General features: G+C 42.2%; 1 protein-coding gene across 1 annotated transcript; it reads left to right on the top strand.

Annotated features, from left to right (window-relative positions):
- Nucleotides 1-416: 416 nt before the first annotated feature.
- Nucleotides 417-11,634, top strand: mrps34 (mitochondrial ribosomal protein S34). Its single transcript, XM_048609598.1, has 3 exons — nucleotides 417-850; nucleotides 9,014-9,056; nucleotides 9,938-11,634. Exons 1-3 carry the CDS (start codon nucleotides 533-535, stop codon nucleotides 10,228-10,230), a joined length of 654 nt encoding a protein of 217 aa, XP_048465555.1. The 5' UTR covers nucleotides 417-532; the 3' UTR covers nucleotides 10,231-11,634.
- The last annotated feature ends 14,076 nt before the right edge of the window (nucleotides 11,635-25,710 follow it).

The raw sequence follows: 25,710 nt of genomic DNA, 5'->3' as shown, positions 1-25,710 counted from the left end.
GTTATCTCAAATACAGAAGGAGGCCATCCGGCCCATCGAATCAACACCTAACCCCCCCCCAAAGAAAATTCAAGTCATTGTGAGTAAATGCCTAACACTAACTTCTCACCAAGACCCTTCCTGTTTGACTTAAACTATTGAAGGCATAGAGCTTAAAAAATCTTTTTTGAATGACCCACATGAAACACCTGGATCCTCTCACAAAAAGAAAACTTTCTCTCCAGAATATTGACTGACCTGAACGTTTCCAGCATTTTCGGGTGTTTGTTTTAGTACATTTTGGTTTCTGTGTGTGAGGCTTTTTTAAAAAATTATTTATGTTATCATGAAGGGGGTGGAGAGGGTAGTTGTGACCATGAAGTTTTGGAGAGATGTGGAAAGTGTCTCTCTCTGGCTGAAGGTAAAGCTGCTGTGAGGGCGGAACCAATGAGGCGGCCCGGAGTGGGGAAGGGTTTGAGGCGAACTCAAACTTCCGGTCGGCCGTGCGGGAACTGGTGAGGTGGTCGTGCACTTCCGGTGGGTCCCGGGAACCATGGCCCGCAAGAAGAGGGTCCGCGCCATCGCCGAGATGGCCCGTAAAGTGCGGGAGTACTGGGCCCGCAAGAATCGGCCCCGGGACAGCGAGCGCTTCGCGCTGGACTACCAGACCATGACACGGCCGTACAGCGGGAAGAAGCTGCCGCTCCTGGCCCACCGCGATATCCGCAACGAGAGCCGCCTCTTCCAGTTCCTCAACCGCCTGCCCCTCTTCGGCATCGGCCGCCTCGTCACCAGGAAGTCCTGGCTCCTGGCCTACGACCAGCCCTGCTACTGGACCGTCAGCAAGGTCAAGGTGGATTACACGGCCCAGGTCAGAATATAATCACCCCCCTGGGGATTGGGCGAGGGGGAGAGGGTCAGGGTCAGTGTCAGAGTGTGTGTCCCCTGGGGTGCGGGAGAGTCAGAGTGTGCCCCCCCCCATGGGGAAGGTGACACTGAGGACAGAGCATACCCTCCTGTGGATGTGATAAGTGACACTCGGGTCGAAATATAACCGGCTGGGGGTGGGGGAGGTGACACTGAGGTCAGAGTTTGCCCCCTACCCACCTGGGGGTGGGGGAAGGTGACACCTGGGTCAGGGCTGTATCACTCAGGGAGTTGGGGAGGTGGTGCCTGCGTCAGGACTACCTGCCCTCCACTGGGGTGGGAGAGGTGACACCTGGATTAGTGTTGCCATCCCTTTTTTCTTCTGTAACCCCCCCCCTCCAGTGGGGTGGGGAGGTGACACCCAGGTCAGGGCTGTCGTCCCCACCCCCACCTCTGCTGTGGGGGAGGTGACACCTCGCTCGGAGAGCTCCCCTAGGGTGGGGAATTTGAGGCCCAGGTTAGGGTTGCAATTTCTGGTGTGGGGAGGTGAGCTCCCCTGGCATGGGCATTGGGAGATAAGACAGTCTTACCTCCCCACCACAGGACTATCACTGAAGCCTAATTACAAGTAGGCCATGACCTCAAACCTTAGTAGAAGATGGAATTTATTTGACTGAAATATGTGCAAAATACTGGAAGTGCTGAAAATCTGAAATACAAGCAAAGTGCTGAAGAAATTCAGCAGGTCTGGCGCAATCTACAAAGAGGTAGAAATACAAGCTTAATGTTTCAAGTCTGATATTACTGTTCTTTGCAAATGTGCACCCAGAATGTTAACTCTGTTTCTGTCACTGTAAAAGGTCACCAGATCTGTTGTGCTTCTTTGTTTTTAACTAAACCTGCTTTATTCCTTGGGCTTAAACCCAAAATGGTCATTGTTCTTCTCTGTGGAGATGAATAGATTTTTGTTTGACAGGGAATGGTGCATTATTAGGAGTGGATGGGAATGTGGAATCAGACAAGTGATCTTTTGAATGGTAGAGCAGTATTTCGTATATTCATCAGTATCCACATTTTGGCTGGCCTCAACGTGAGGTCCCTTCTCTCCTCTGCCCAAACTGGCCACTCATTATGAGAACTCCTAGTTCCTTTAATAACGTAACAGAAGTCAGCTATTCAGCCCTTCCACAGTTCAGTGAAATCATTGCTGATCATCTTGCTCCAATGTCACATTCCCACACTATGCCCAGATCTCTGGACATGTCTAATTTCTAGGATTTTATTGATCTGTGTCTAAAACCTGCTCAGTGATTAAGCTTCTACAGCCCTTTGAGGGTTTAGAATGACAAAGGTTCACCACTCTAAAATCATGAGAGACACGTGGATAGGGTGAATAGCCAAGGTCTTTTTCCTAGGGTGGGGTGTTTTAGAGGACATAGTTTTAGGGTGAGAGAGGAAAGACTTAAAATAGACCTGAGGGGTAGCTCTTTCACACAGCGATGTGTGTGTGGAACAAACTGCCAGAGGTAGTGGTTGGTGTGAGTACAATTACAACATTTAAAAGACATCTGGATGGGTATATGAACAGGAAGAGTTGAGGGTAATGGGCCAAATGCTGGCAAATGGGACTGGATTGATTTGTGATATCTGGTTGGCATGGACGATTTGGACCGAAGGGTATGTTTCCATGCTGTGACGCTGTCTGACTCCTTTGCTGACTTCTCAACTGATTGGGATGTCTGGTTAGTGCGGATGAGTTAGACTGAAGGGTATATTTCCATGCTATAGGACTCTCATTTTATAAATACGAAAGCATTTCTAAACTTTTCTGAGCAACTTGAGATGTCTGTTTCTTTCACTGCCAGACCTGCTGATTGTTTCCAGTATTTTCTGTTATTTTAATGTCAACTTTTGTCTGCTACCAACCATTTTTAAACCCACCCCACCATCACTAACAATTTCTCTCCATCGCTAATGTTGAGCCCATCTGCTCGGATGCCTCTGCAGCTTCTTTCCCTTTTCCTTGTTCTGAAGTGGTATCTTTCTCTAACTCTTTGCATGCTTCCTTCTAACTCATTCCATGAAACCCAGCTTCTGTTTGACCAACTTCTCATTAAAATTGCTGACTGCCTAACTTCCCTTGCTAGTGTCATATTCTCAATGCAAGCCTCTCCTTGCCTTAAATCTACTATCATTTCCCCCTTATTCAATCCATTTCCCTGTGATCCTTCTGACCATGTCGTTTCAAATTTCCTTTTTTTTTTCTAAAGTCTTCAAATCTGCTTGTCTCTCCTACACATCCACGTCTGGACATTTTCAGTGTGGTTTCTATCCTGCTATAGTATATAAAAGTGCCTATTCAGAGTCCAAATGACACCTAGTGACTATGACATCTTATCCTCCTTAGTTTCTGCAACCTTTGACAATATTGACCGCTATCCTTCTCCATTGTCCAGCTGAGTGAACATCTTTTACCTGGTTTCACTCTTGCCTATCCAGTCATATTCAGAAATGCTTGTGTGGGATGGCTTATCTTTCCAACTCAATTGTCCCTCGGATATATACTTGGGGGCCCCACCTGTTTTGCATATACATTCTCTTTTAGTGATATTATGGAAGCAATGACCCTGTGGTGGGCTGTTCAGAATATTGGTGTCCTATTTGTCTTGGAGCTGAGCTTCTGATTTCATATTCTTCCAATCAGAGTGTGTCTACATCCGTAACATTGCCTACTTCTATCAGATCCATTGCTTAAATCATCATCCTTGCCTTTGTTAACTTTCCTAGCTTACCTCTTTCTTTTAGTTGATGTAACTTGAGCTTATCCAAAGCTTCTATTTCTATCCTATCACACACCAACTCATGTCCACCTGCTCAGTAACATTGTCTTCCAGTCCATAAATACATTTCTCAGTCTCAGTTCCAATGTGGCCGTGGCCATGTCCCTCCCTATCCCTGTAAATTTTCATAACCATATAAACTTCCAGGAGAAATGCGTTCCTACCCTGTTTGTTGTTTCACTCACTCCTTTGAAGTACTGGCAGCTGTGGCTCCATGCATCAGAGGCTGAAGTTTTAGATCTCCCTTCTTAAATGCCTCTACCTCTTTACATCTCCATTAACCCCTCCACAAATCCTACCTCTTTGATCAAGCTTCTGGCTGCCCGTTGTAAATCACTTCCTTTGGCTTGGTGTCATTATTTTGGTTGATTCCGCTGTGAAACACCAGAATGTTTTCGTGTATTAAAGGTGCTATATAAATGCACATTGGCGTCACTACTTCACCCACATGAGTAGGTGGGAATTTCTGTTGACAAGTTTCAGTTTAGAAATCCTGGTGACAGTCCTAAATTTCAGCACGTGCTTTTAATATGTCTGGGTGTTTCTATTTTGGGATGTTTGCTTTCCCCTTCAATTAAAGTGTCACAATCGTTGCCCATGGGATTGGCAAGAATTCTGTGGCTATTTCACAATTAATTTGTAGTAGTTGTATTCCAGTTGTAAACATTCTAAAACAATTGTGCAAATGTGGAGGGGATTGCTAAGAGCATTGGAATGTGCAGAACTGAGAATTACAGCAGCTGGAATTTGTTTAGCGCTATTGATACAATAGATTATCACAAGACACCTTGAAGCACCATCAAACAGTTAGGCCAGGTGACCAAAACATGGTTACGGATCATGACCAATCCTAAAGTTCATTGTGGCTTGATTAATTGTACCTTCGTGGACATAAAGCTTTAACTTCCTACGTAAAAGCAACATTAAGGAAGAAATAGAGACAACAAGGTGTAGAGCTGAATGGTCACAACAGGCCAACCAGCATCAGAGGAGCAGGAAAGCTGACATTTCGGGTCTGGACCCTTCTTCAGGATGAAATACCTAGTTTACTGTACACCAACTCAGGCTGTTCCAGAACATGTTAAATGGCATGTACATACCGCCTATAAAATATTGATTAGTTTTGCTGCAGTGTAAACATGATCTATATACCCCTATATATTTTAAAAACAGATGATTTGTATTCAATGTTCCTGTAGGTACAAAATAATTGCGCACCTTCCCTAAGATGAAAGAATAAACTTGTCTCAGCTTATCCCACCATTAATGTTGCATAATTGCCATACCCACTAACCTTATTTATGAAGAACATTCATGCAAATGTGATGTCAAGCAATGTGGTGTGGAAAATTGACATTAACAGCGGCCAACCCATGACTCGGGGATGTTAGAGTACTAACTGCAAAAAAAGCTACAAATTGGCAAAAAAAAGTAGACCTGAGGATTGGGAACAGGTTAGAAGACGACACAGGAGAACCAAGGGATTGATTGAGACGGGGAAAATCATTTAATGCCAGCTTGCAGGGAATACAAGAACAAGCTGTAAAAGTTTCTCTAGGCATAAAAGAGCAAAATGTTGGTGATCCCTTACAATCAGAAACGGGTATTTATAATGGGAATCCAAGAAATGGTTGACAAACTAAATTCATACATCTGTCTTCACAGAGGAGGACCTGACTACTGTACCAGAAATGATGGGGTGCCTGGTTTACTAAGAGGGAGGAATTGGGTGCCTCAGTGGTTAGCACTGCTGCCTCAGCGCCAGGACACAGGTTTGATTCCACCCCTTGGGCAACTGAGTAGAAAGTGCACATTCTCCCCATCTGTGGGTTTCCTCCCACAGTCCAAGGATGTACAGGTTAGTTGGATTGGCCATGGGAAGTGCAGAGTTACAGGGGTAGGGTAGGAGGGTGGCTGTGGGTGGGATGCTCTTTAGAAGATCAGTGTGGACCTGATGGGCTGAATGACCTGCTTGTACACTTTATTCTATGAAACAAATCTGTATTAGGAGAGAGAGAGATAACAAGATGTAGAGCTGGATGAACACAGCAGGCCAAGCAGCATCAGAGGAGCAGGAAAGCTGACGTTTTGGGTCTAGACCCTTCTTCAGAAGCATTTCTTTTTATGAAGGAGGCAGATGTAGCTCTTATGCTAAAGGGATCAAAGGATATAGAGGAGGAGGGTAATTAATGTATTGAGCTCAATGATCAGCTATGATCATAATGAATGGCGGAGCAGGCTCAAGGGGTGAATGGCCTACTCCTCTTCCATCTTCTATGTTTCTACGTCTTTATCACTAAAACTAAAGCTGGTTTAGAACAACTCTTTGACAAGGATGAGCTTGGTCAAGATGCCCTTCTAAAGTGTACATTTCAGTGATGTATAGCAAACTTTGTTTTAATCAGCATTCTCCATAAACCAGCAAAAGTAATATACCTGAAATAACAGTTGTTTATTGCATTATTGCAATCTCTGCAATATCTGAATATTCAGTCGAGGGTGCCAGTGAGCAGGCTCTCTAAGTTTTATTTAAGGCGAAGTTACGTTATTATTTGCAGGGCAGCATGGTGGGACAGTGGTTAGCACTGCTGCCTCACAGCGCCAGGCACCCGGGTTCGATTCCAGCCTCGGGTGACTGTCTGTGTGGAGTTTGCGTATTCCCTCCGTGTCTGCGTGGGTTACCTCCGGGTGCTCCGGTTTCCTCCCACAGTCCAAAGATGTGCACGTTAGGTGGATTGGCCATTGCCTGTAGTGTTCAGGGAGGTGTAGGGTGATGGGTCTGGGTGGGATGCTCTGAGGTTCGGTGTGGACTTGTTGGGCCAAAGGGCCTGTTTCCACACTGTAGGAATTCTGATTTGTGATTTATGCTGTAAAATAAAGTGTAACAGTGCATATATCTCCCTACATTACATTTTAATGTGTGGTTTTACATTGACTATGTGGATCTCTTTATTGACCAGAATGTTCAATCAATTGGCATGCTCTTGATCCCTTAGAAAGCAGTTAATAAGTTTGATCTACTGTACTATGCATTGTAATGGTGCTGATATTATATTTGGGAGAAACAAAAAACATGATTTGGGCAAGTCCGAGTGTTGAATTGGCAAGAAGAGAGTTTAAACTTCGGAAAGTGCTGTCATGATGATGGTTTCTTATGAGGTGTTTCAGATTGTTGCTTTATTTCATTAGTTTGCAGAGGGAGTGTGGTTGATCTGGGCTCTAGGTTTACCGATCCTGCATGTTTGGTGATTCTGCCTTAGGGACAAACAGTCTGTTCCAGCATTTCATCTACTTGTATGGATCCTTTTTTCTAGGATGGGTTTTAAAATATTCCTGCGCCAAGGACTCCTGCATATATTGAATCATTTAGTTTATGAAAGGAACACAGCTTCACTTTAAAAGGTTATTTTTACAGATACAAAAATATTTACTGAATACAGAATTGCCAAAACATTAAGCTCATTGTACCCATTCTCAGTGGAGAAAAATCTGATGCCTTCATGCATCATAGATTGAGAAGCTATGGTTTAAAGATGTGTTATACTGGGATGTTCACTGTGTATTTTCTGCAGTAATACTCTGCAGAGTCTGAATTTACGCACCAGTCTTACATCTGCCAAAAATCCACGTTATTGTGGATTCTATGAAGGGAAGTGGTCCCTGAAGTGTTTGCTACTCTGAAGTGAATGTAAAACAGCATATATGCACAAACCGAACCCTTGGCATTAAAAATGCTTTGGGGGAGCATTCTAATCCCAATGCTGTATTTGAAATAATCCTATTTGGAAAGACTGACCAAAGAACATTATTGTGCACTGAAAGAAAAATACTGTAGATGTTCTTACTCAGCAGATCAGGAGTGAGAAATTGAGTCATTATGGAAATTTAAGGTCAGTGAGTTTTAGTTGAGCATTATTTGGGTCTGTCTTTTGAGGCATGTGCGTTTCCCATACGGTAAGGTTCTGCTAAAAACTGAGTTACAAATTTTAATTCTATTAATTTAATATGTCAGGTATGAAACCTTGGAGGTCAGACATTGTGCTGGTTAAGACCATTCATAATCCTCCTCCAGATTTGCCTAAAACTATAAAGAATTATACAAGTTACACAATACAGGATATCTGGTACAGAAACAGACCAGCCAGATCCTCTTGAGTCAACTTGATAGAGGTGTACAAAATGATCAGAGGGTATAGATAGAGTGGACAGTCAGAGATTTTTTCCTAGGGTGGAGGTAGCTATTATGAGGGGCATAGTTTTAAAGTGAGTGGAGGTAGATACAGGGGAGACGTCAGAGATAGGTTCTTTACTCAGAGAGTGGTAGGGGCGTGGAATGCATTGCCGGAGAGGGTAGTGGAGTCGGCCTCATTAGGGGCATTTAAGTGGCTATTAGATAGGCATTTGGATGATAGTATAAGGTAGGGGTGGAGGTTAGATAGACCTTAGGTTTAGGGTAAAAGTTCGACGCAACATCGTGGGCCAAAGGGCCTGTACTGTGCTGTACTGTTCTATGCTGTACTGTTCTATGTTCTACTTAATGTTTTATTGGAATCAGGGAATATTTCCTCATTTGGAGGGTCTTTGATCTTTGGCACTCTTTGCCAGAAAGAGTAATGGAGACTGGCTCATTGCTGCTATTCACCCTTGAATATATTAATTGTGTCCCATCTACACTAATCCCTGTAGAAATTTGTCAAGGCTCCCGAAACAGGCACCTTCCAAACCAGGACCATTACTATCTAGAAGGACAAGGACGGCAGATAAATGGGGATACCACCACTTCAGTTTCCCCTCCAATCCACTTACCATCCCAATTTGGAAATATATCAGCGTTCCTTCAGTGTCACTGGGTCAACATCCTGAAATTCCTTCCCTAACAGCATTGTGGGTCTACCTACAACAAATGTACTGCAGTGGCTCAAGAAAGCAGCTCATTACCATCTTAAGGACAGCTAGGGATGGGCAATAAATGTTGGCCCAGCCAGCAATGTCCTGTGAATGGATAAAAATGGTGATAGTATGGGCAAACATGAAAAACGTTAGACAGGAATTGAGGCTGCAGTTAGGACAGCCGTGAGCACTTGAATGACTAACTCTCTCTCCTTATTCTTGTGTGGGATAGAAAGTGAGCTTGGAAAGTATGCTAAAAAGCACATAATTATATCACACTTTGCATTCTGCCAAATCTTAGCTTCTAGTTTGTCATCAGCATAATTTCCAGTTTTTCCAATTTTAGTTGTCCCTTGCGCTATCTTGAGTAAACATCCAAACTTTGTGACAATAAAGAATAAAAGTTGCTGGAACTAAACAAGCTGTTTGTTTTTCAGGATATGGACCATGGAAAAGCATGGGGAGTGCTAACATTCAAAGGTAAACCTTTACCTTTCATGGCTAGTTGATCAGAAAACAATGGTAGAACAGTGCTGGACTTGGATTTGCCTTGTTAATGTTATATGAAGGGGATAGGGAAGGAAGGCAAATCTGGAGAGAACACATCTTAAAAGAAAGGGAGGCTATATGGAGAAAGGGAAGGAGGCCTTGTGAGCATGTTAAACAATCTCTGAAATGGAAGTCATTTGGGCATATTAGCTATAGAGCATGGAAACAAACCCTTGAGCCCAACTCATCCATGCCGACTAGCTTTCCTAAACTGAACTAGTCTCATTTTCCTGCATTTGGCCCTTATCCCTCTAAACCTTTCCTATCCAAGTACCTGCCCAAATGTCTTTTATATGTTGTCATTGTACCTGCCTCAACCATGTATACGCATTACCCCAAGTGTGAAAAAGTTGCCCCTCACTTTTAAATCTTTTCCCTCTCGTCTTAAACTTATGCCGTCTAGTTTTGGACTCTCCTACCCTGGGAAAAAGACCTTGGCTACTAACTTTATCTATGCCCCTCTTGATTTTATAAACCTCTACGAGGTCACCCCACAGCCTTCTGCACTTCAGGGGAAAAAGTACCAGCCTATCCAGCCTCTCCCCACTCGAACCCTCCAGTCTCGGTAACATGCATCCTGCCATTCAGTTTTAAGCAGTTTTAATCCTGATGACATGGTGAGCTTGAGTGGAAATGGCTGAATGGAAAGACCAAGTTTTTCAAAAAACCACTGGGAAGACTGAGGTTATGCTATTGTACTGTTAGTAATACTGCACATTCCTCAAAAAGATATTTGTTTCGGCTTGTCTTTGGTTTACTGAACCTCTAAGATCTATATTTTCAGAAATTCTTTTTTGTTCTCTTGCAAATAGGTAAAACTGATGATACAATAAAAGAAATTGATAAAGTCATGTACCATGATTGGCGTCTGGTTCCAAAACACGAAGAAGCAGCTTTCAAGAGCTTCACGCCTGTTCCTGAGACAAATATTCGCTACGTCCCTTACCCTCCTTTGCTTCGTGCCATGATACTGGCACAGAGAGAGAAAGCTGGCAAATCTATAGGAGAAGAGCCTATGGTTGATCTAGAAAGAAATCGCCACTTTCCAAAGGACTACTTTAAAAACCTGGATTTGAAGAAAGAAGCAGCGGGAACGCCAGTATAAAAAAAACTGAATTACTCATAGCTATTGATAGACTGACTGCAGTTGATTCCAGCAATTTGTCTTGTTGGTTATGTATAATAAAATCAATTATTTTGTACTAAGCTTTAAATTCACATTCGAATACTTGGATGTTGACAGGCAGGAAAAGAACTAGCTGGTTCAGCACAAATGCCCTCGTACTTTTGGCTGGAGCACATACAGAGCTTTCCCCATCCCCTTTTCCTCTACTCCGTTGCCAAGTAACGTCCCTGGAGAAGCAAAGAAACAGCATTCAAAAATCCAGGGCTAATAGGTTGAACTTCCATGTTTATTTCCCATTTGTCTTGTCATCCTGAAGCCCATGATTATTCTCATTGTGATCATCTACTCTTCCAAGTACAGTCTCATCTGCAAACTTTATAAATGTGCTGTTATCCAGTCTAATCTTTAATCCAATTTGCAAAGAGTAATGCCTGCAAAATGGATCTTTAAGCAACCCCAGTGCAAATCCTGGTTCGGCCACATCTGGAGTATTGTATCCAGTTCTGGTCGCCTCATTACAGGAAAGATGTGGAAACATTGGAAAAGGTGCAGAGGAGATTTACTGGGATGTTGCCTGGAATGGAGGGAAGGCCTTAAGAGGAAAGGTTGAGAGAGCCAGGGCTTTTCTCTTTAGAACGACGAATGATGAGAGGTGACTTGATAGAGGTGTACAAATTGATCAGAGGTATAGATAGTGGATAGCCAGAGACTTTTTCCTAGGGTGGAGGTAGCTATTACGAGGGGGCATAGTTCTAAAGTGAGTGGAGGTAGATAGAGGGGCGATGTCAGAGGTAGGTTCTTTACTCAGAGAGTGGTAGGGGTGTGGAATGCATTGCTGGAGAGGGTAGTGGAGTCGGCTTCATTAGGGGCATTTAAGCGCCAATAGATAGGCATATGGATGATAGTATAAGGTAGGGCTGAAGGTTAGATAGACCTTAGGTTTAGGGTAAAAGTTCGGCACAACATCGTGGGCCAAAGGACCTGTACTGTGCTGTTACAGTTCTATGTTCTGTGTTCTAAACCACCACCTATTCTGAAAACATCAATTTACCACCACTCTTTACTTCGAGTGTTTCTGAAAAAGACCAAAAGCTTCAGCAGCAAATCTCTCTTCTCAGCAATATCTAAGTTCTAGACCACTTTTACTTCATGTCTGAGCCAACTTTCTATCCATACTTCCACTTTCTCTCAATTTCCATGGGTTTCCATTCTCTTAAGAAGTGTCATGGAGTGTGTTGTTAGATGCATTCTGAAAGTCCTTAATTACAAATTCACTGTACTCCTTTGATCAATGTTCTTTATTACCTCATAAAAGGACTCATTCAAGTAATTCAGACAGGATTTGCCTTTAATAAAGTGATTCTGGCTCTATCGAACGAGAAAGCATGGGGCTAACTGGTCCTATTTCATTAAGTCAGTTTGGAAGAATGAAATAGAACTCGGCGTATTTTCTGCCAATCTCAATGGGGGAGTCCCTGAAGGATCAGCACAACTCTTACTTTTTCCCTGCTGATTTCTGCTGTCGTTACATTGGCAGCTCCAGAGGAAAGTTGTAAAAAGTCTATCTTGGTACCATCTGGTACTCTGAGAGAACTGATAACTGATGGTATGCTTGAAATAGCATTTGACCCAGCACTTGTATGTTTCATGTCATACTTGTGGTTGCTTTGTACTCCGTGATTATCCTGTGCTGTGCCAACTGATTAATTGCATCCATTTATGGGGTTGTCCTGTAAGAGATGGGTGAAAAATCGATTCAGCAATATTGATTTGTTTCATTTGTATGTGTATTATATGAAACTTTAGATTGAGGCACAGCTGGCACTAGATGGAGCTGTAGCACTATTCTGAATTCCTAACCGATGGCCACTTTATTCAATGAGTGTCACATTTTGAAGTGGAACTGTAAATTTGTCAATTATTGTTATACATTTGTAGCTGCATGTATAATCCTAAAACTGCCACAACTTCCTTGGCCAAAAGTAATTATATCCTAGAACAGTACAGCACAGGAACAGGCCCTTCATCCCACCCAGCCTGCACCACAACATGATGCCTTTCTAAACTAAAAACCTTTTTGCCTCTACGTGGTCCATATCCCTCTATTCTCTATCCATGCATCTATCAAGATGCCTCTTAAACATAGCTATTGTATTCACCTCCATTACCACCTCTGGCAGCACATTAAGGACACTTACCACTCTGTGTTTAAAAAAAAACTTTTGCCACTCACATCTCCTTTTAATCTGTCCTCTTCTACCGATGTTCTCTCATAATTGATATTTCTACCCAGGGAGCTATCCATCCACTCCATCCATGCCTGTCATAATTTTGTAAACCTCTATCAAGTCACCTCTCAGCCTGTGACATTCAAGTGAAAACAAAGTTTGTCCAACCTCTCCTCATAGCTAATAGCCTCCAAACCAGGCAGCATCCTGGTAAACTTTTTCTGTACCCTCTCCAAAGCTTTCACATCCTCCTAGTAATGTGGCAGTCAGAGCTGTACACAATATTGCCAATTTGTATAGTGCTTGTTCTAACTGATGAAAGCAAGCATGCCATAAAGCAAGCATGCCATATGTCGCCTTGACCACCTTATCCACCTGTGTTGCTACTTTCAGAGAACTGTTGACCCGAATGTCTAGGTCATCAATGTTAATACTTCGAAAGGTTCTGCTATTTACTGTATACTTCCCTCCTGTGTTAGACGCATCACCCCGCATTTGTCCAGATTAAATTCCATTTGCCGTTTCTCCATCCAAGTCTCCAGCCTATCTATATCTTCTGGCAATCCTCCTCACTGTCCGTAGCTCCACTAACCTTTGGGTCATGCATAAACTTACTAATAAGGCTACTTACGTTCTCTTCCAAATCATTTATATATATATTACAAGCAAAAGAGGTCACAGCTGTGATCCCAATGGAACACCACTGGTGACATAGCTCCAGTCTGAAAAACACTCTTCCACTGTTATTCTGTTTTCTGTGACTAGGCAGTTCTGTATCCACCTTACCAGCTCACTGCAGATCCCATGTGACTTCACCTGCTGTATCAGCCTGCCATGAGGGACCTTATCAAAGGCCTAGCTAAAGCCCATGTGGGCAGCATCTACTGCTCTAACCTCATCAAATATCTTTGTTACTTACTTTTAAAAAAAACTTAATCAAGTTTGTGAGACACAACTTCCCCCGCACAAAGCTATGCTGCCTATCACTAATAAGTCCATATTTTTCCAACTGAGTAAATCCTATCCCTAAGAACGTCCTCCAATAATTTCCCTACCACTGATGTAAGGCTCACCAGCCTGTAATTCTCTATATTATCCCTGTTGCCCCTCTTAAACAAAGGAACAACATTGACTATTCTCCAGTCTTCTGGGAACTCGTCTGTGACTAAAGAGGATGCAAAGGTTTTGTAGAAGGCCCCAGCAATTTCCTCCCTTGCTCTCTCTCAGTATCCTGGGATCGATCCCATCAGATCTTGGGGACTTTTCTATCTTCATGCTTTTCAAAACACCCAACACCACTTATATATAGACCTGCCCTAAAATATTAACAAACCTCTCTTTAGACTTATCATTCAAAATGTCCTTCTCCTTTGTGAATTCTGATGCAAGGACCTCACCCACTCCTCTGGCTCCATGCATAAATTCCCTCCTTTGTCCTGAGGGGACCTTTTCTTTTTTTCTTGCTCCTTGCATGCGTGTAAAAAGCCTACACATGAAATTAAGCAACACATTTAATCAGACAGTTGCTTAGTGATGAGCACAGAGCCTGTGAATAATGGTAGCAATTATTCTTTTATAAAACCAACAAAGAAATGGCCTGGCACTATGAATATAGGCAGCACAGAGGATGCCACAAGCTGGAATTACCCAGGAATTTCACACCGTTGTTCTGACTGCTGGAAGTGAAAACCACACTTAAGCATGTATGCAGGCTACAATCATCCCACAACAGAGTTACAGCAGCAAAAAGGGAGCATATAGAGGGTGTCTGAGTAAACATCAGAGAGAAATCAGGAGGGCTAAAAGGGGACACAAGCTGGCATTGGCAGATAAGGTAAAGGAGAATCCAAAGAGATTCTACAAGTACGCGAAGGTCAAAAGAGTAACGAGGGAGAGAATAGGGCCTCTTAAAGGTCAACAAGGTCAATAATGTGTGGAGCCGTAAGAAATGGGTGCGATCCTAATGAATATTTTTCTTCAATATTTACTGTCGAGAAAGGTATGGATGCTAGGGAATTTGAGGAAATAAATAGTGATGTCTTGAAGAGTGTCCACATTACAGAAAAGGACGTGCTGGAAGTCTTAAAACGCATTAAGGTAAACAAATCCCTAGGACCTGATGAAGTGTATCCCAGGTCTTTGGGGAAGGCTGGAGAGAAAATTCTGGGGCCTTTAGTGGATATATTTGTATCATCAACAGCCACATTTGAAGCACTCAAAGATTGGAAGGTGACTAATATTGTGCCATTAATTAAGAAAGGCTGCTGGGAAGTTGCTGTGAACTACACACCAGTGAGTCTAATGTCCATGGTGGGTAACTTGTTAGCGGGGATTCAGAGAGACAGGAACTATAGGCATTTGGAGAGGCAAGGACTCATTTAGGATCATCAGCATAGCTTTGTCTCACAAATTTGATTGAGTTTTTTGAAGTGGTGATGAAGAAAGTAGGTGAGGACAGTGTCTACATTGTAGATGAGGACAGTGTCTACAGTGATAGACATTGTCTACATGGACTTTAGCAAATCCTTTGACAAAGTACCATATGGTAGGTTGTCAAGTAAGTAAGAATCTCTTGGGACTCAGGGAGAGCTAACTAATTGGATACAAAATTGGCTTGATGGTAGAAGAGACATGGTGGTAGTAGAAGAGGGTTTGTTTTTCAGACTGGAGGCCTGTGACCAGCGGTATGCTGGCACCACTGTTATTTGTCATTTATACAAATGATTTGGATGAGAATTTAGGAGGTATGGTTGGTGACACCAAGAGTGGTGATATAGTGGACAGTGAAGAAGATTCTTTGGGAATGCAGTGAGATCTTGATCAGCTGGGCCAGAGAGCTGAGGAATGGCAGATGAAGTTTAATTTAGATAAATGCAAGGTGTTGCATTTTGGTATGGCAAACGAGGGTGGGACTTAGTCAGTGGTAGGGTCCTGGGGAGTGTAATAGAACAAAGAGATCTTGGGGTACAGGTTCATAGCTCCTTGAAAATGGAGTCACAGATGGACAGGGTGGTGAAGAAGGCTTTCAGCATGCTAGCTTTCATCAGTCAGAGCATTGAGTACAGGAGTTGGGACGTCTTGATGCGGCTGTACAAGATGTTGGTGAGGCTATATTTGGAGTACTGCATGCAGTTCTGGTCGCCCTACTATAGAAAGGATATTATTAAACTAGAAAGACTGTAGAAAAGATTCACTGGGATGCTACCTGGACTGGAAAGTTTGAGTCATAAGGAAAGGTTGGATAGGCTGGGACTTTTTTCCCTGGAGCATAGGAGACTGAGGGATGACCTTATAGAGGTCTATAAAATCATGAGAGGCGTAGATAATGTAGATAGCCGACAGCTTTTCCCCATGGTGTGGGAGTCTAAAACTAGAGGGCATAGGTTTAAGGTGAGAGGGGAGAGATACAAAAGGGTCCAGAGGGGCAATTTTTTCACACAGAGGGTGGTGAGTGTCTGAAAGGGGCTGTCAGAGGTAGTGGTGGAAGCAAGAACAATTTTGTTATTTAAGAAACATTAAGATAGGTACATGGATGATGTAGGTTTGGAGGGATATGGACCAAACACAGGCAAATGGGACAAGTTTAAATTGTGAAAGTAGGGCTAATGGTCAAGCTGGGCCGAAGGGCGTATTTTCAAGTTATCGACTGCTATGACTCTACGACTCTACATCAACTGCAGTAGATTTTAAAGATAACTTAGACGTCATCTTCAAACTGTTTATCAATCACCAACGCCACTCAGCACTGTGTTCTTTAAGAACAGACTAATTACAGAGTGGGCTGACTGACGGAGTCGTCCATTATCATTGCAAATGGTATTCTCTTTTAAGCCAGTAGTTGGTACAATATAGATGAGGTGGGTCAGTGATTTGCATGACACAATCAATAGAGTACGATCAATCAACAATTGCAATCCAAAACAAAATCATAGCCCTAGGGTGAAGCAAATTAATAAAAATGGATAAAACTGTAAATGCTCAGCATCTGTGGAGAGATAAACAGGGTTAACTTTTCAAATCCAAAAGTTTTCACCCAAAGTTCTATACAGTATTTCCAGCCATTTGTGTTAACCACTAGATTAATGGCCAACCTCCATATAATATTTCACTTTACATATTATTACACATACTATTTATAACTTGTTTAAATTTTGTAGTGCTGATTCTGATTTTTTTAAAAGCAGAAAATCACAGAAAATGCCCTGTTCTCTGAAGTTAACCATAACCGTGCTAAGTACATGTGTGTTATTGGAGTTTCATGGAAATTTCTTTTTTTGTGTGTGTCATTCCTTGTTGGATTTATAAAGTCCTGACAAGCACCAAGCACCCTCCTGTCTGATGAATGCACACAGACAGAATGGAGTCGCCTGAGTTTATTATTATGGTCCTTTGTAGACTATGCCTAATCACTTATTCATACTTTTCAATCATGAGATGATATGCCAATCTTTACAGTAGCCTAATGTGGAAATTGGTGTTGCTTTTGAAATAACTAAAATTCTTCATTTTACTTTGGAAATCTGAGATTGGTAGATTTTTGTTAACCAAAAGTATTAATTTTTATGGAGGAGTTTTATGCATTCATCAGACAGGAGGGTGCTTGGTGCTTATTAGGACTTTATAAATCCAACAAGGAATGACACACGCAAAAAAAGAAACTTCCATGAAACTCCAATAACACACATGTACTTAGCACAGTTATGGTTAACTTCAGAGAACAGGACATTTTCTGTGATTTTCTGCTTTTAAAAAAATCAGAATCAGCACTACAAAATTTAAACAAGTTATAAATAGTAAGTGTAATAATATGGTAAATGGAGTTGGATGAGCGATCTGGCAGAATCTAATTGAATTGCAGTGTAGGCTTGAGAGGCTAAAAGGCCTCCTCATATCTGCAAGAAACTCCCCCTTTATATCTGAAAAGACGTTACAACAAAAGATAGTTGTCAGATTTTCTAATAAGGGAGAATTTCTACCCAGCGTCTTGCCTGTTGTTATAACTTTGGTGAAAACCCTACAGAAACCAGAGTGAATGTTTTTAATCAACCTTTTGTGACACACCTCCATGGCTAACATCCTGAGGTGGGACCTAGACCTACTGGCCCAGAGGTAAGGACAATATTACTGTACCACAAGGACACTTAAACAGACTTCTTTTTAGTTAGCCATTTTGGGCCTTTCATTGATTTGTCAAGGTTCTGGCAGTAGATTGTGAGAATACCTGTCAAAACTGTGGGCTGATATAGTTGCCTTATTTCAATGGTATACAATTTTGAAATAGCTGTCAATTCTGATAATGGATAAAACAGAAATGTTACCCTCTCTGTACTTATGCATGACAGACCTCCTGTCCATCAAAAACATTTTCTGCTTTAGTTGCAAATGTTTAACAGTTTTGTTTGTTGATTGCCACCATGTGCCATATTCTTGTCCATGGAATTCTCATCAATGTGTTTTCTTAGGCTGCAGACCACCAACAAATCATAATTGAAACCATTTGCAAATATCTAGTATTTTCTGATGTTCTCCTTCAACAACTGTAAACCACTAGAAAAAGTTTAAAAATCCTGAGCCAGAACTGAAAATATGATAGCCCTCACATAACTACCTTTTAGCTAAGCTGGACAAGTGTGACTGCACTGATCAGTTGGTTTAAGTGGCCTATTGCCATGATGTAAATGACAGAATCCCTACAGTGCAGAAAGAGGCCATTTGGCCCATCAAGTCCACACCAACCCTCCAAACAGTATCACACTTAGACTCACCCTCCTATCCTGTCCCTCTAACCCTGCATTTCCCATGGCTAACCCACCTAGCCTGCACATCCCTGGACACTATGGGACAATTTAGCATGCCCAATCCATTCTAACCTGCACAGCTTTGGATTGTGGGAGGAATCTCACACAAACACAGGGAGAACATGCAAACTGCACATAGTGACCCAAGGCTGGAATTAAACTCAGGTCTCTGGTACTGAGAGGTATCAGGACTAACCACTGTGCCATAATGCCACTGTAAACTCTATGTAAAACTTGGGTAAATAAGTCTAATAGGATTTTATTGAACTTTATACCATGAAATGAAACTTGAAGTCAAACAGTGGGTACTGCTGCTGTTTACAGTGTATCGTCTCTGCGTAGGGGAGATGGTGGTGTGTGGTAATGTCACTACACTAGTAATCCACAATACAGGACTAACGTTCTGGGGATCTGGATGCAAATCCCACCATGTTAGATGATGAAAATTTGAATTCAATACAATGTTAGCCTAATGGCAACGATATAGCAACTATCAATGATTGTAAATGCCCATCTGGTTCACTCATGTCCTTCAGGGAAGGAAATCTGCTAGACTACAAGTGACTCTAGACCCACAGCAACGTGGTTGACTCTTAACTCACCTCTGGGTAATTATGGATGGGTAATCACTCGCCAGTGAAGCCCACATCCCATTAGCAAATCAAACAGTCACTGATGGGGAGCTCAGTGTTCTGTCTTACTTGGGGTCAAACTGTTTTTGTTAATTAAGAGTACTGCTGCACATATGGGATTCACTGTAAGGATTGGTGCTTCAGTGAAACATGAAACCGCTGAGCACTGCTGATCTTCATCTTGTACCTGAATATTTTGACAAATGTTGAGCATGGGTCAAATAAAGCAGAATATAATTGGAATGTTTTGCATTCACTATCCGTGCTAGATGCAAGCTGGGTATGTTATTAAATGAGCCAATTTGTAAATGGGTGAAACTGATTGTGAAGAGTAGGCAGATTGTTTCAATTTAAATAGGCACAGGGGGACGTGAAATCACAATTTCAGGGTTTGTAAACGCAGAACTAGGTTAGATATTCATGGACTTCATGAACAGGTTGCTCTCTGATCGACTGAATTCTTTTAAACTAGCTGGATCTGTCTCTGGCTCAGGCAGACAGTACCTAATGGGAGAGGTAGGCATTAAAACATGAATCAGAAACAGAGTTGGTTGCTTGGACTAGTTTTCTTTGCCTAAAGCAGAATTATCAAGATTTTATCTTCCACTATTGCCCAGGATTGTCATTTGTTTTCTAGAATCTCCCAGGAGATTATACATTCAGTGCATACAATTTCCCGGTAATATGGGCGAGGCTGGATTGGCCAGTTTGTCTCTCTCTATCTGTTATTTTTTTTAATGTTCATTTGTGAAAGTTTCATTACCGATATAGGCAAGGAGATCAACGCTGGGATAAGGAGTGATAAACCTAAATCATGGTGATCAAAAGGCGAGGACAATTCCTTGTTCAAATGCTCTGGGCCTGTTGTGACATCCTGGCATTGCACATGCATAAAACACCCAGATCAAAAGACTGCAGAAGCATGAGCTAAGACTGATCAGTACAGATCATACGAAAACCTCTTTGATGTCACAATGCTGGAAACTCTGCAAACAAGGTGACAAGCTTGGAAAATTGCTTTTGCAATTTACCAATTTCAGAACTGGTTACCTTCACCACACTCAGAGCAATAAAAATTTAACAATCCAACACTATAAGATGTAGAAAGGAGAGGTACTGATGTGGTCCTATCCCTTACACATTCCACGAATTTAACACAGTTCTTTGGCAGAGCAGGATCATGGGCTGAATGGCCAGAACAGCGAGGTCGGTCTTCCACCAGCAGAGGTCAGTCAGGGGACCGAGGGTAGGAAGCATTTTTCCCTGCCCTGCTAGTTAGGCTGCAATTATCTCCTCTGTAGTCAGTGAATGCACTTGCAATTGCTGCATATGAACCTCTGTAAATTCATAGACCTTTTGCTCACTCTCTCTTCCAGGATCTTCACTGGTTCTGCAATCTCACCAAACATATTTTTATTTTAACATCTCCACAAAACATGCTTGCTCCTTTCATCTCCTGAGAGAGGCAACAGGTCTCTTTGAAGCCCCATTCTACAGGGTCCTGCATATAGAGCATGGCTTATTTGAAATCACTGTCTGTTACTTTCCATCTATTATTTTTGAAAGGAAAAATAATGGGAGGATATATAAGCAACACGAGGTGCTATGAAAATGAGTAGAGATTGGAGATGATGAGGGATTCGAATAACAAAATCTTTATAAGTAGGAAGATGAATTCATAAAGCTTTAGGAAAAAAAAATTGGATCCTTTGTTTTATAACTAAGCACAAAAAATACAAACGCAAAACGGTTGATGCTAACCTGTTATTGTAAGCCTGCATTCCTAACATTGTACTCAGTTCTGGGAAACATATTTAGAACAGAAATCAAAACATTGAAAAAGGAGCTCATGAGATTCATTAAGTAAATTCCAGGGATGAGGAGATTTACTGATGGAGGGGAGACTGGAGAAATTCAAACTCTTCATTAGATACAGAAAGGTTAAAAGGAGAGTTGTAAGAATTACATAAGAGTACTATTTCCATTATCTATGTGCCTGTAAAGTAAGGCATGCATTGAAGACCTTTGTAGGTTAATTTTAAGAGAAATGTTTTTCTGTACTTGCAACAGTGGTTGTTAGGCCATGATCAGAAACCAATGAAAATAGGATTCACAATAGATCTTAATCAGGCATTAAAATCATTTCCATTTTCAGGCATCGTTTTTGAGATTTTCTTGAGGGCTACGTTTTGGTTTCTAGAGGCTACTTTTTCATTCTCTGGTTATGACCAGATGAGAAGGAGAGAACCAGCTCCCCACTTTTCAACTTCCTCAGTTTGAAACCTTTTAGAACTGAGATGAGGTAGAATTTCTACAATCAGAGGGTGGTGAATGTGTGGAACTCATTGTCTCAGAGGGCTGTGGAGGCCAAGTCATTAAGTGTATTTAAGACAGAGATAGATAAGGTTCTTGATTAGTAAGGGGTTCAAGGGTTATGGGGAGAAGGCAGGAGATGTGATTGAGAAACACAGTGGAGGTGATGGCCTAGTGATATTATCACTGGACTGTTAATCCAGAGACCCAGATAATGTTCTGGGGACCCGGGTTCAAATCCTGCCATGGTAGATGACAGAATTTGAATTCAATAAATATCTGGAATTAAGAATCTAATGATGATCATGAATCCATTGTCAATTGTTGGGAAAAACCCATCTGGTTCACTAATGTCCTTTAGGGAGGGAAACTGCCATCCTTACCTGGTTTGGCCTACATGTGACTCCAGACCCACAGCAATGAGGTTGACTCTTTACTGCCATATGGACAATAAATGTTACCTAGCCAGCGATGCCCTCATCCCATGAATGAATAAAGGACATCAGCCAGGATCGAATGGTGGATGGGCTGAATGGCTTAATTCTGCTCCTATATCTAATGGTCTTGTGATCTTATGATCACAACAAAGGTTTAATTTATTTTTAGCGCAAGACTACAACTTCCTCCAATCAAAATGTCATTAAATATTTTTGCTGGAAGTAATAAGGACCTAATTCTAAGGCTTATTGGAGTTAAAGAAAGATTACTACCAACTAACCCTGGGAAAAATAAAAGAGATGTGTTGTTTATTATATGGCCTTCATGTCATCACTTGGGCTCCAACAGACATGCACTTGTGTGCAAAGTTAAAAGGAGATAGTGTCTAGTTCCAAGGAAGATATAATGATACATACAGTTCAGAGTCCTTTGAGGCATAAGATTTTAACTTGAGTTTATAGTTGTGTCTTAGATATCATCAGCAGTTTAGATGTTGCAGTTCTCTTTTAAGTTCCTGGTTCTCTGATACTTCTTTCCAGTCAATGTTGTCAAACTGAGCTTCTTTCTTATTGAGAGAGAGAGTAAGAGAGTCTTCTCAGCCTGTGTTTGGTTCTTCATTCTGAATTCCATCTTTTCTGTCAAAGCAGCTCCTTGAAATAGCAGAGATAACAAGGTGTAGAGTTGGATGAACGCAGCAGGCCAAGCAGCATCAGAGGAGCAGGAAAGCTGACGTTTCAGGTCTAGACCCTTCTCCTTGAAATAGCAGCTGTTTGTACATTCTGTGTCTGCTGTAGTTATGGTTTCCAGGCTAGGCAATTGCAAGCGATGTTTTATCCCCACCATGTGAAGATTCTCACACTGGTGTAAATCAAATAGGTGATGAGGACACTTTCACATTTCCAGTGGGGTCTGAGTGATTGATTTCATAGCCCTGAAGAAAATGTTAATTTCAGTTTAAGCTGTCTTTATTTAATCCACATTGATTTCATTAAAGATGGCAATCCTGTGTGGGTTAGAACATAGAACATAGAACTGTACAGCACAGTACAGGCCCTTCGGCCCACGATGTTGTGCCGAACTTTTACCCTAATCCTAAGGTCTATCTAATCTCCACCGCTACCTTATACTATCATCCATGTGCCTATCTAATAGCCCTTTAAATACCCCTAATGAGGCTGACTCCACTACCCTCTCTAGCAATGCATTCCACGCCCCTACCACTCTCTGAGTAAAGAACCTACCTCTGATGTCTTCCCTATATCTACCTCCACTCACTTTAAAGCTATGCCCCCTCGTAATAGCTACCTCCACCCTAGTAAAAAGTCTCTTGCTGTCTACTCTATCTATACCTCTGATCATTTTGTACACCTCTATCAAGTCACCTCCCATCCTTCGTTGTTCGAAAGAGAAAAGCCCTAGCTCTCTCAACCGTTCCTCATAAGACCTTCCCTCCATTCCAGGCAACATCCTGGTAAGTCTCCTCTGCACCTTTTCCAACACTTCCACATCTTTTCTTTAATGAGACGACCAGAACTGGACACAATACTCCAGATGTGGCCGAAACAGACTTTTGTACAGCTGGAGCATAACTTCACGGCTCTTGAACTCAATCCCTCTATTAATGAAAGCTAACACACCATACGCCTTCTTAACAACTATATCCACCTGGGTGGCAGCTTTCAGGGAACTGTGGACATGAATCTCAAGATGCCTCTGCTCTTTCACACTGCCAAGAATCTTTCCGTTAACCCTGTATACTGCTTTCAAGTTTGTCCTTCCAAAATGAATCACCTCACACTTTTCAGGGTTAAACTCCATCTGCCACTTCTCAGCCCAGCTCTGCATCCTATCAATGTCCCTTTGTAACCTAGAACAGCCCTCCGCACTGTCCACAACGCGACCCACCTTCACATCGTCCGTGAACTTGCTAATCCACCCTTCCACTCCTTCATCCAAATCATTTACAAAAATCACATAGAAGAGGACCCAGAACAGATCCTTGTGGTATACCATTCGTAACTGAGCACCATGTTGAATATTTTCCATCCACTACCACCCTTTGTCTTCTAAGGGTCAACCAATTCTGAATCCAATCTGCCACATTTCCCCCTATCCCATGCCTCCTTACCTTCTGCGTGAGCCTACCATGGGGAACTTTATCAAACGCCTTACTTAAATCCATGTATACCACATCCACTGCTCTACCTTCATCCACGTGTTTGGTCACCTCTTCAAAGAATTCAATAAGGTTTGTGAGGCATGATCTACCCCTCACAAATCCATGCTGACTATCATGAATCAAACTGTGCCTATCCAAGTGATCATAAATCCTATCTCTCAGGGCCCTTTCCAATAATTTGCCCACCATTGACGTAAGACTAACTGGCCTGTAATTTCCAGGGTTATCCTTATTCGCTTTTTTGAACAAGGGAATGACGTTTGCCTCTCTCCAATTTTCTGGCACTATACCCGTGGACAGTGAGGACAAAAAGATCATCGCCAAAGGCCCTGCGATCTCTTCCCTCACTTCCCATAGAATCCTTGGATAAATCCCATCAGGCCCCAGGGACTTATCTATCTTCAACTTCCTCAAAATTCCTAGCACATCTTCCTTAATAACATCGACCTCCTCTAACGTACCAGCCTGTTTCACACTGTCCCCCTCTACAACTAGGTCCCTCTCAGTTGTGAATACCGAAGAAAAGTATTCATTAAGGACCTCTCCTATCTCTTTAGGCTCCGTGCACAAATTCCCTTTACAACCTTGATCGGCCCTACCCTTTCTTTGGTCATTCTCTTATTCCTCACGTACGTGTAAAAAACCTTGGAGTTTTCCTTGATCCTATCTGCCAAGGTTTTCTCATGCCCCCTTATAGCTCTCCTAAGCCCTTTCTTCAGCTACTTCCTGGCTAACTTGTATCCCTCGAGAGCCTTTTCCGATCCTTGTTTCCTAAACCTTACATAAGCATCCTTCTTCCTCTTAACTAGTCGTTCGACCTCTCTCGAGAACCATGGCTCCCTCACTCGACCGCATCTTCCCTGCCTGCTAGGGACAAACATATCGAGCACACACAGTATGCATTCCTTAAACAATCTCCACATTTCAATAGTGCTCTTCCCTGACAGCATCTGTTCCCAATTTATGTTACCCAGTTCTTGCCTAACAGAATTATAATTACCCTTCCCCCAATTATAAACCTTACCCTGCTGTAGTACCTATCCGTTTCCATGACTATTGTAAAAGTAACAGAGTTATGATCGCTACCACCAAAATGCTCTCCTACCAACAGGTCGAACACTTGGCCCCATTCATTGCCAAGCACCAAATCCAAAGTGGCCTCTCCTCGTGTTAGTCTATCTACATACTGTGTCAGGAATCCTTCCTGAACGCATTGGACAAAATCTGCTCCATCTAAACTATTACAACTAAGAAGTTTCCAATCAATATTTGGAAAGTTGAAGTCACCCATGACTACAACCCTGTGACTTCTGCACCTTTCCAGTGTCTGCCTCCCAACCGTTCCTCTACTTCTCTGCAACTATAAGGGGGTCTGTAAAAAAAACCCCAACAAAGTGACTGCTCCTTTCTTGTTCCTGACCTCAACCCAAACTGACTCTGTAGACATATCATTCTCGAACTGCCTTTCAGTAGCTGTGATACTAGCCCTGACTAGCAATGCCACTCTTCTTCCACCCTCCCTATTTCTTTTAAAGCATCTAAATCCCGGAACTTCCAACAACCATTCCTCTCCCTGAGTTACCCCAGTTTCTGTAATGGCCACAACATCGTAGTTCCAAGTACCGACCATGCTCTAAATTCATCCGCCTTATTTCTGATACTTCTAGCATTGAAGTATACACACCTCAAACCATCCCTGTGTCCACAATTATACTCCAACGACCGCATTTCTTTATAAACAACCTCACTCCCGGATGTGTCTGTTGGAAGGCTGAATACCTCATCCTCTGAATTATAAATCTGGTTCCCCACCCCCTGCCAATCTAGTTTAAACCATCCCGTACAGCTCTAGCAAACCTCCCTCCCAGGAT

The sequence above is a fragment of the Rhincodon typus genome, chromosome 21 (genome assembly GCF_021869965.1).
Source record: "Rhincodon typus isolate 14 chromosome 21, sRhiTyp1.1, whole genome shotgun sequence".
Lineage (NCBI taxonomy): Eukaryota > Metazoa > Chordata > Chondrichthyes > Orectolobiformes > Rhincodontidae > Rhincodon > Rhincodon typus.
Note: the sequence above shows the minus strand (reverse complement) of the source record. Positions and strands in the feature narration are given on the sequence as shown.

Coding starts and splice junctions, on each gene's coding strand:
- mrps34 (XM_048609598.1), top strand. CDS start 533: ATGGCCCGCAAGAAGAGGGTCCGCGCCATCGCCGAGATGGCCCGTAAA. Junction 851..9,013: donor AGGTGGATTACACGGCCCAG/GTCAGAATATAA, acceptor TTTGTTTTTCAG/GATATGGACCATGGAAAAGC. Junction 9,057..9,937: donor GGGAGTGCTAACATTCAAAG/GTAAACCTTTAC, acceptor TCTTGCAAATAG/GTAAAACTGATGATACAATA.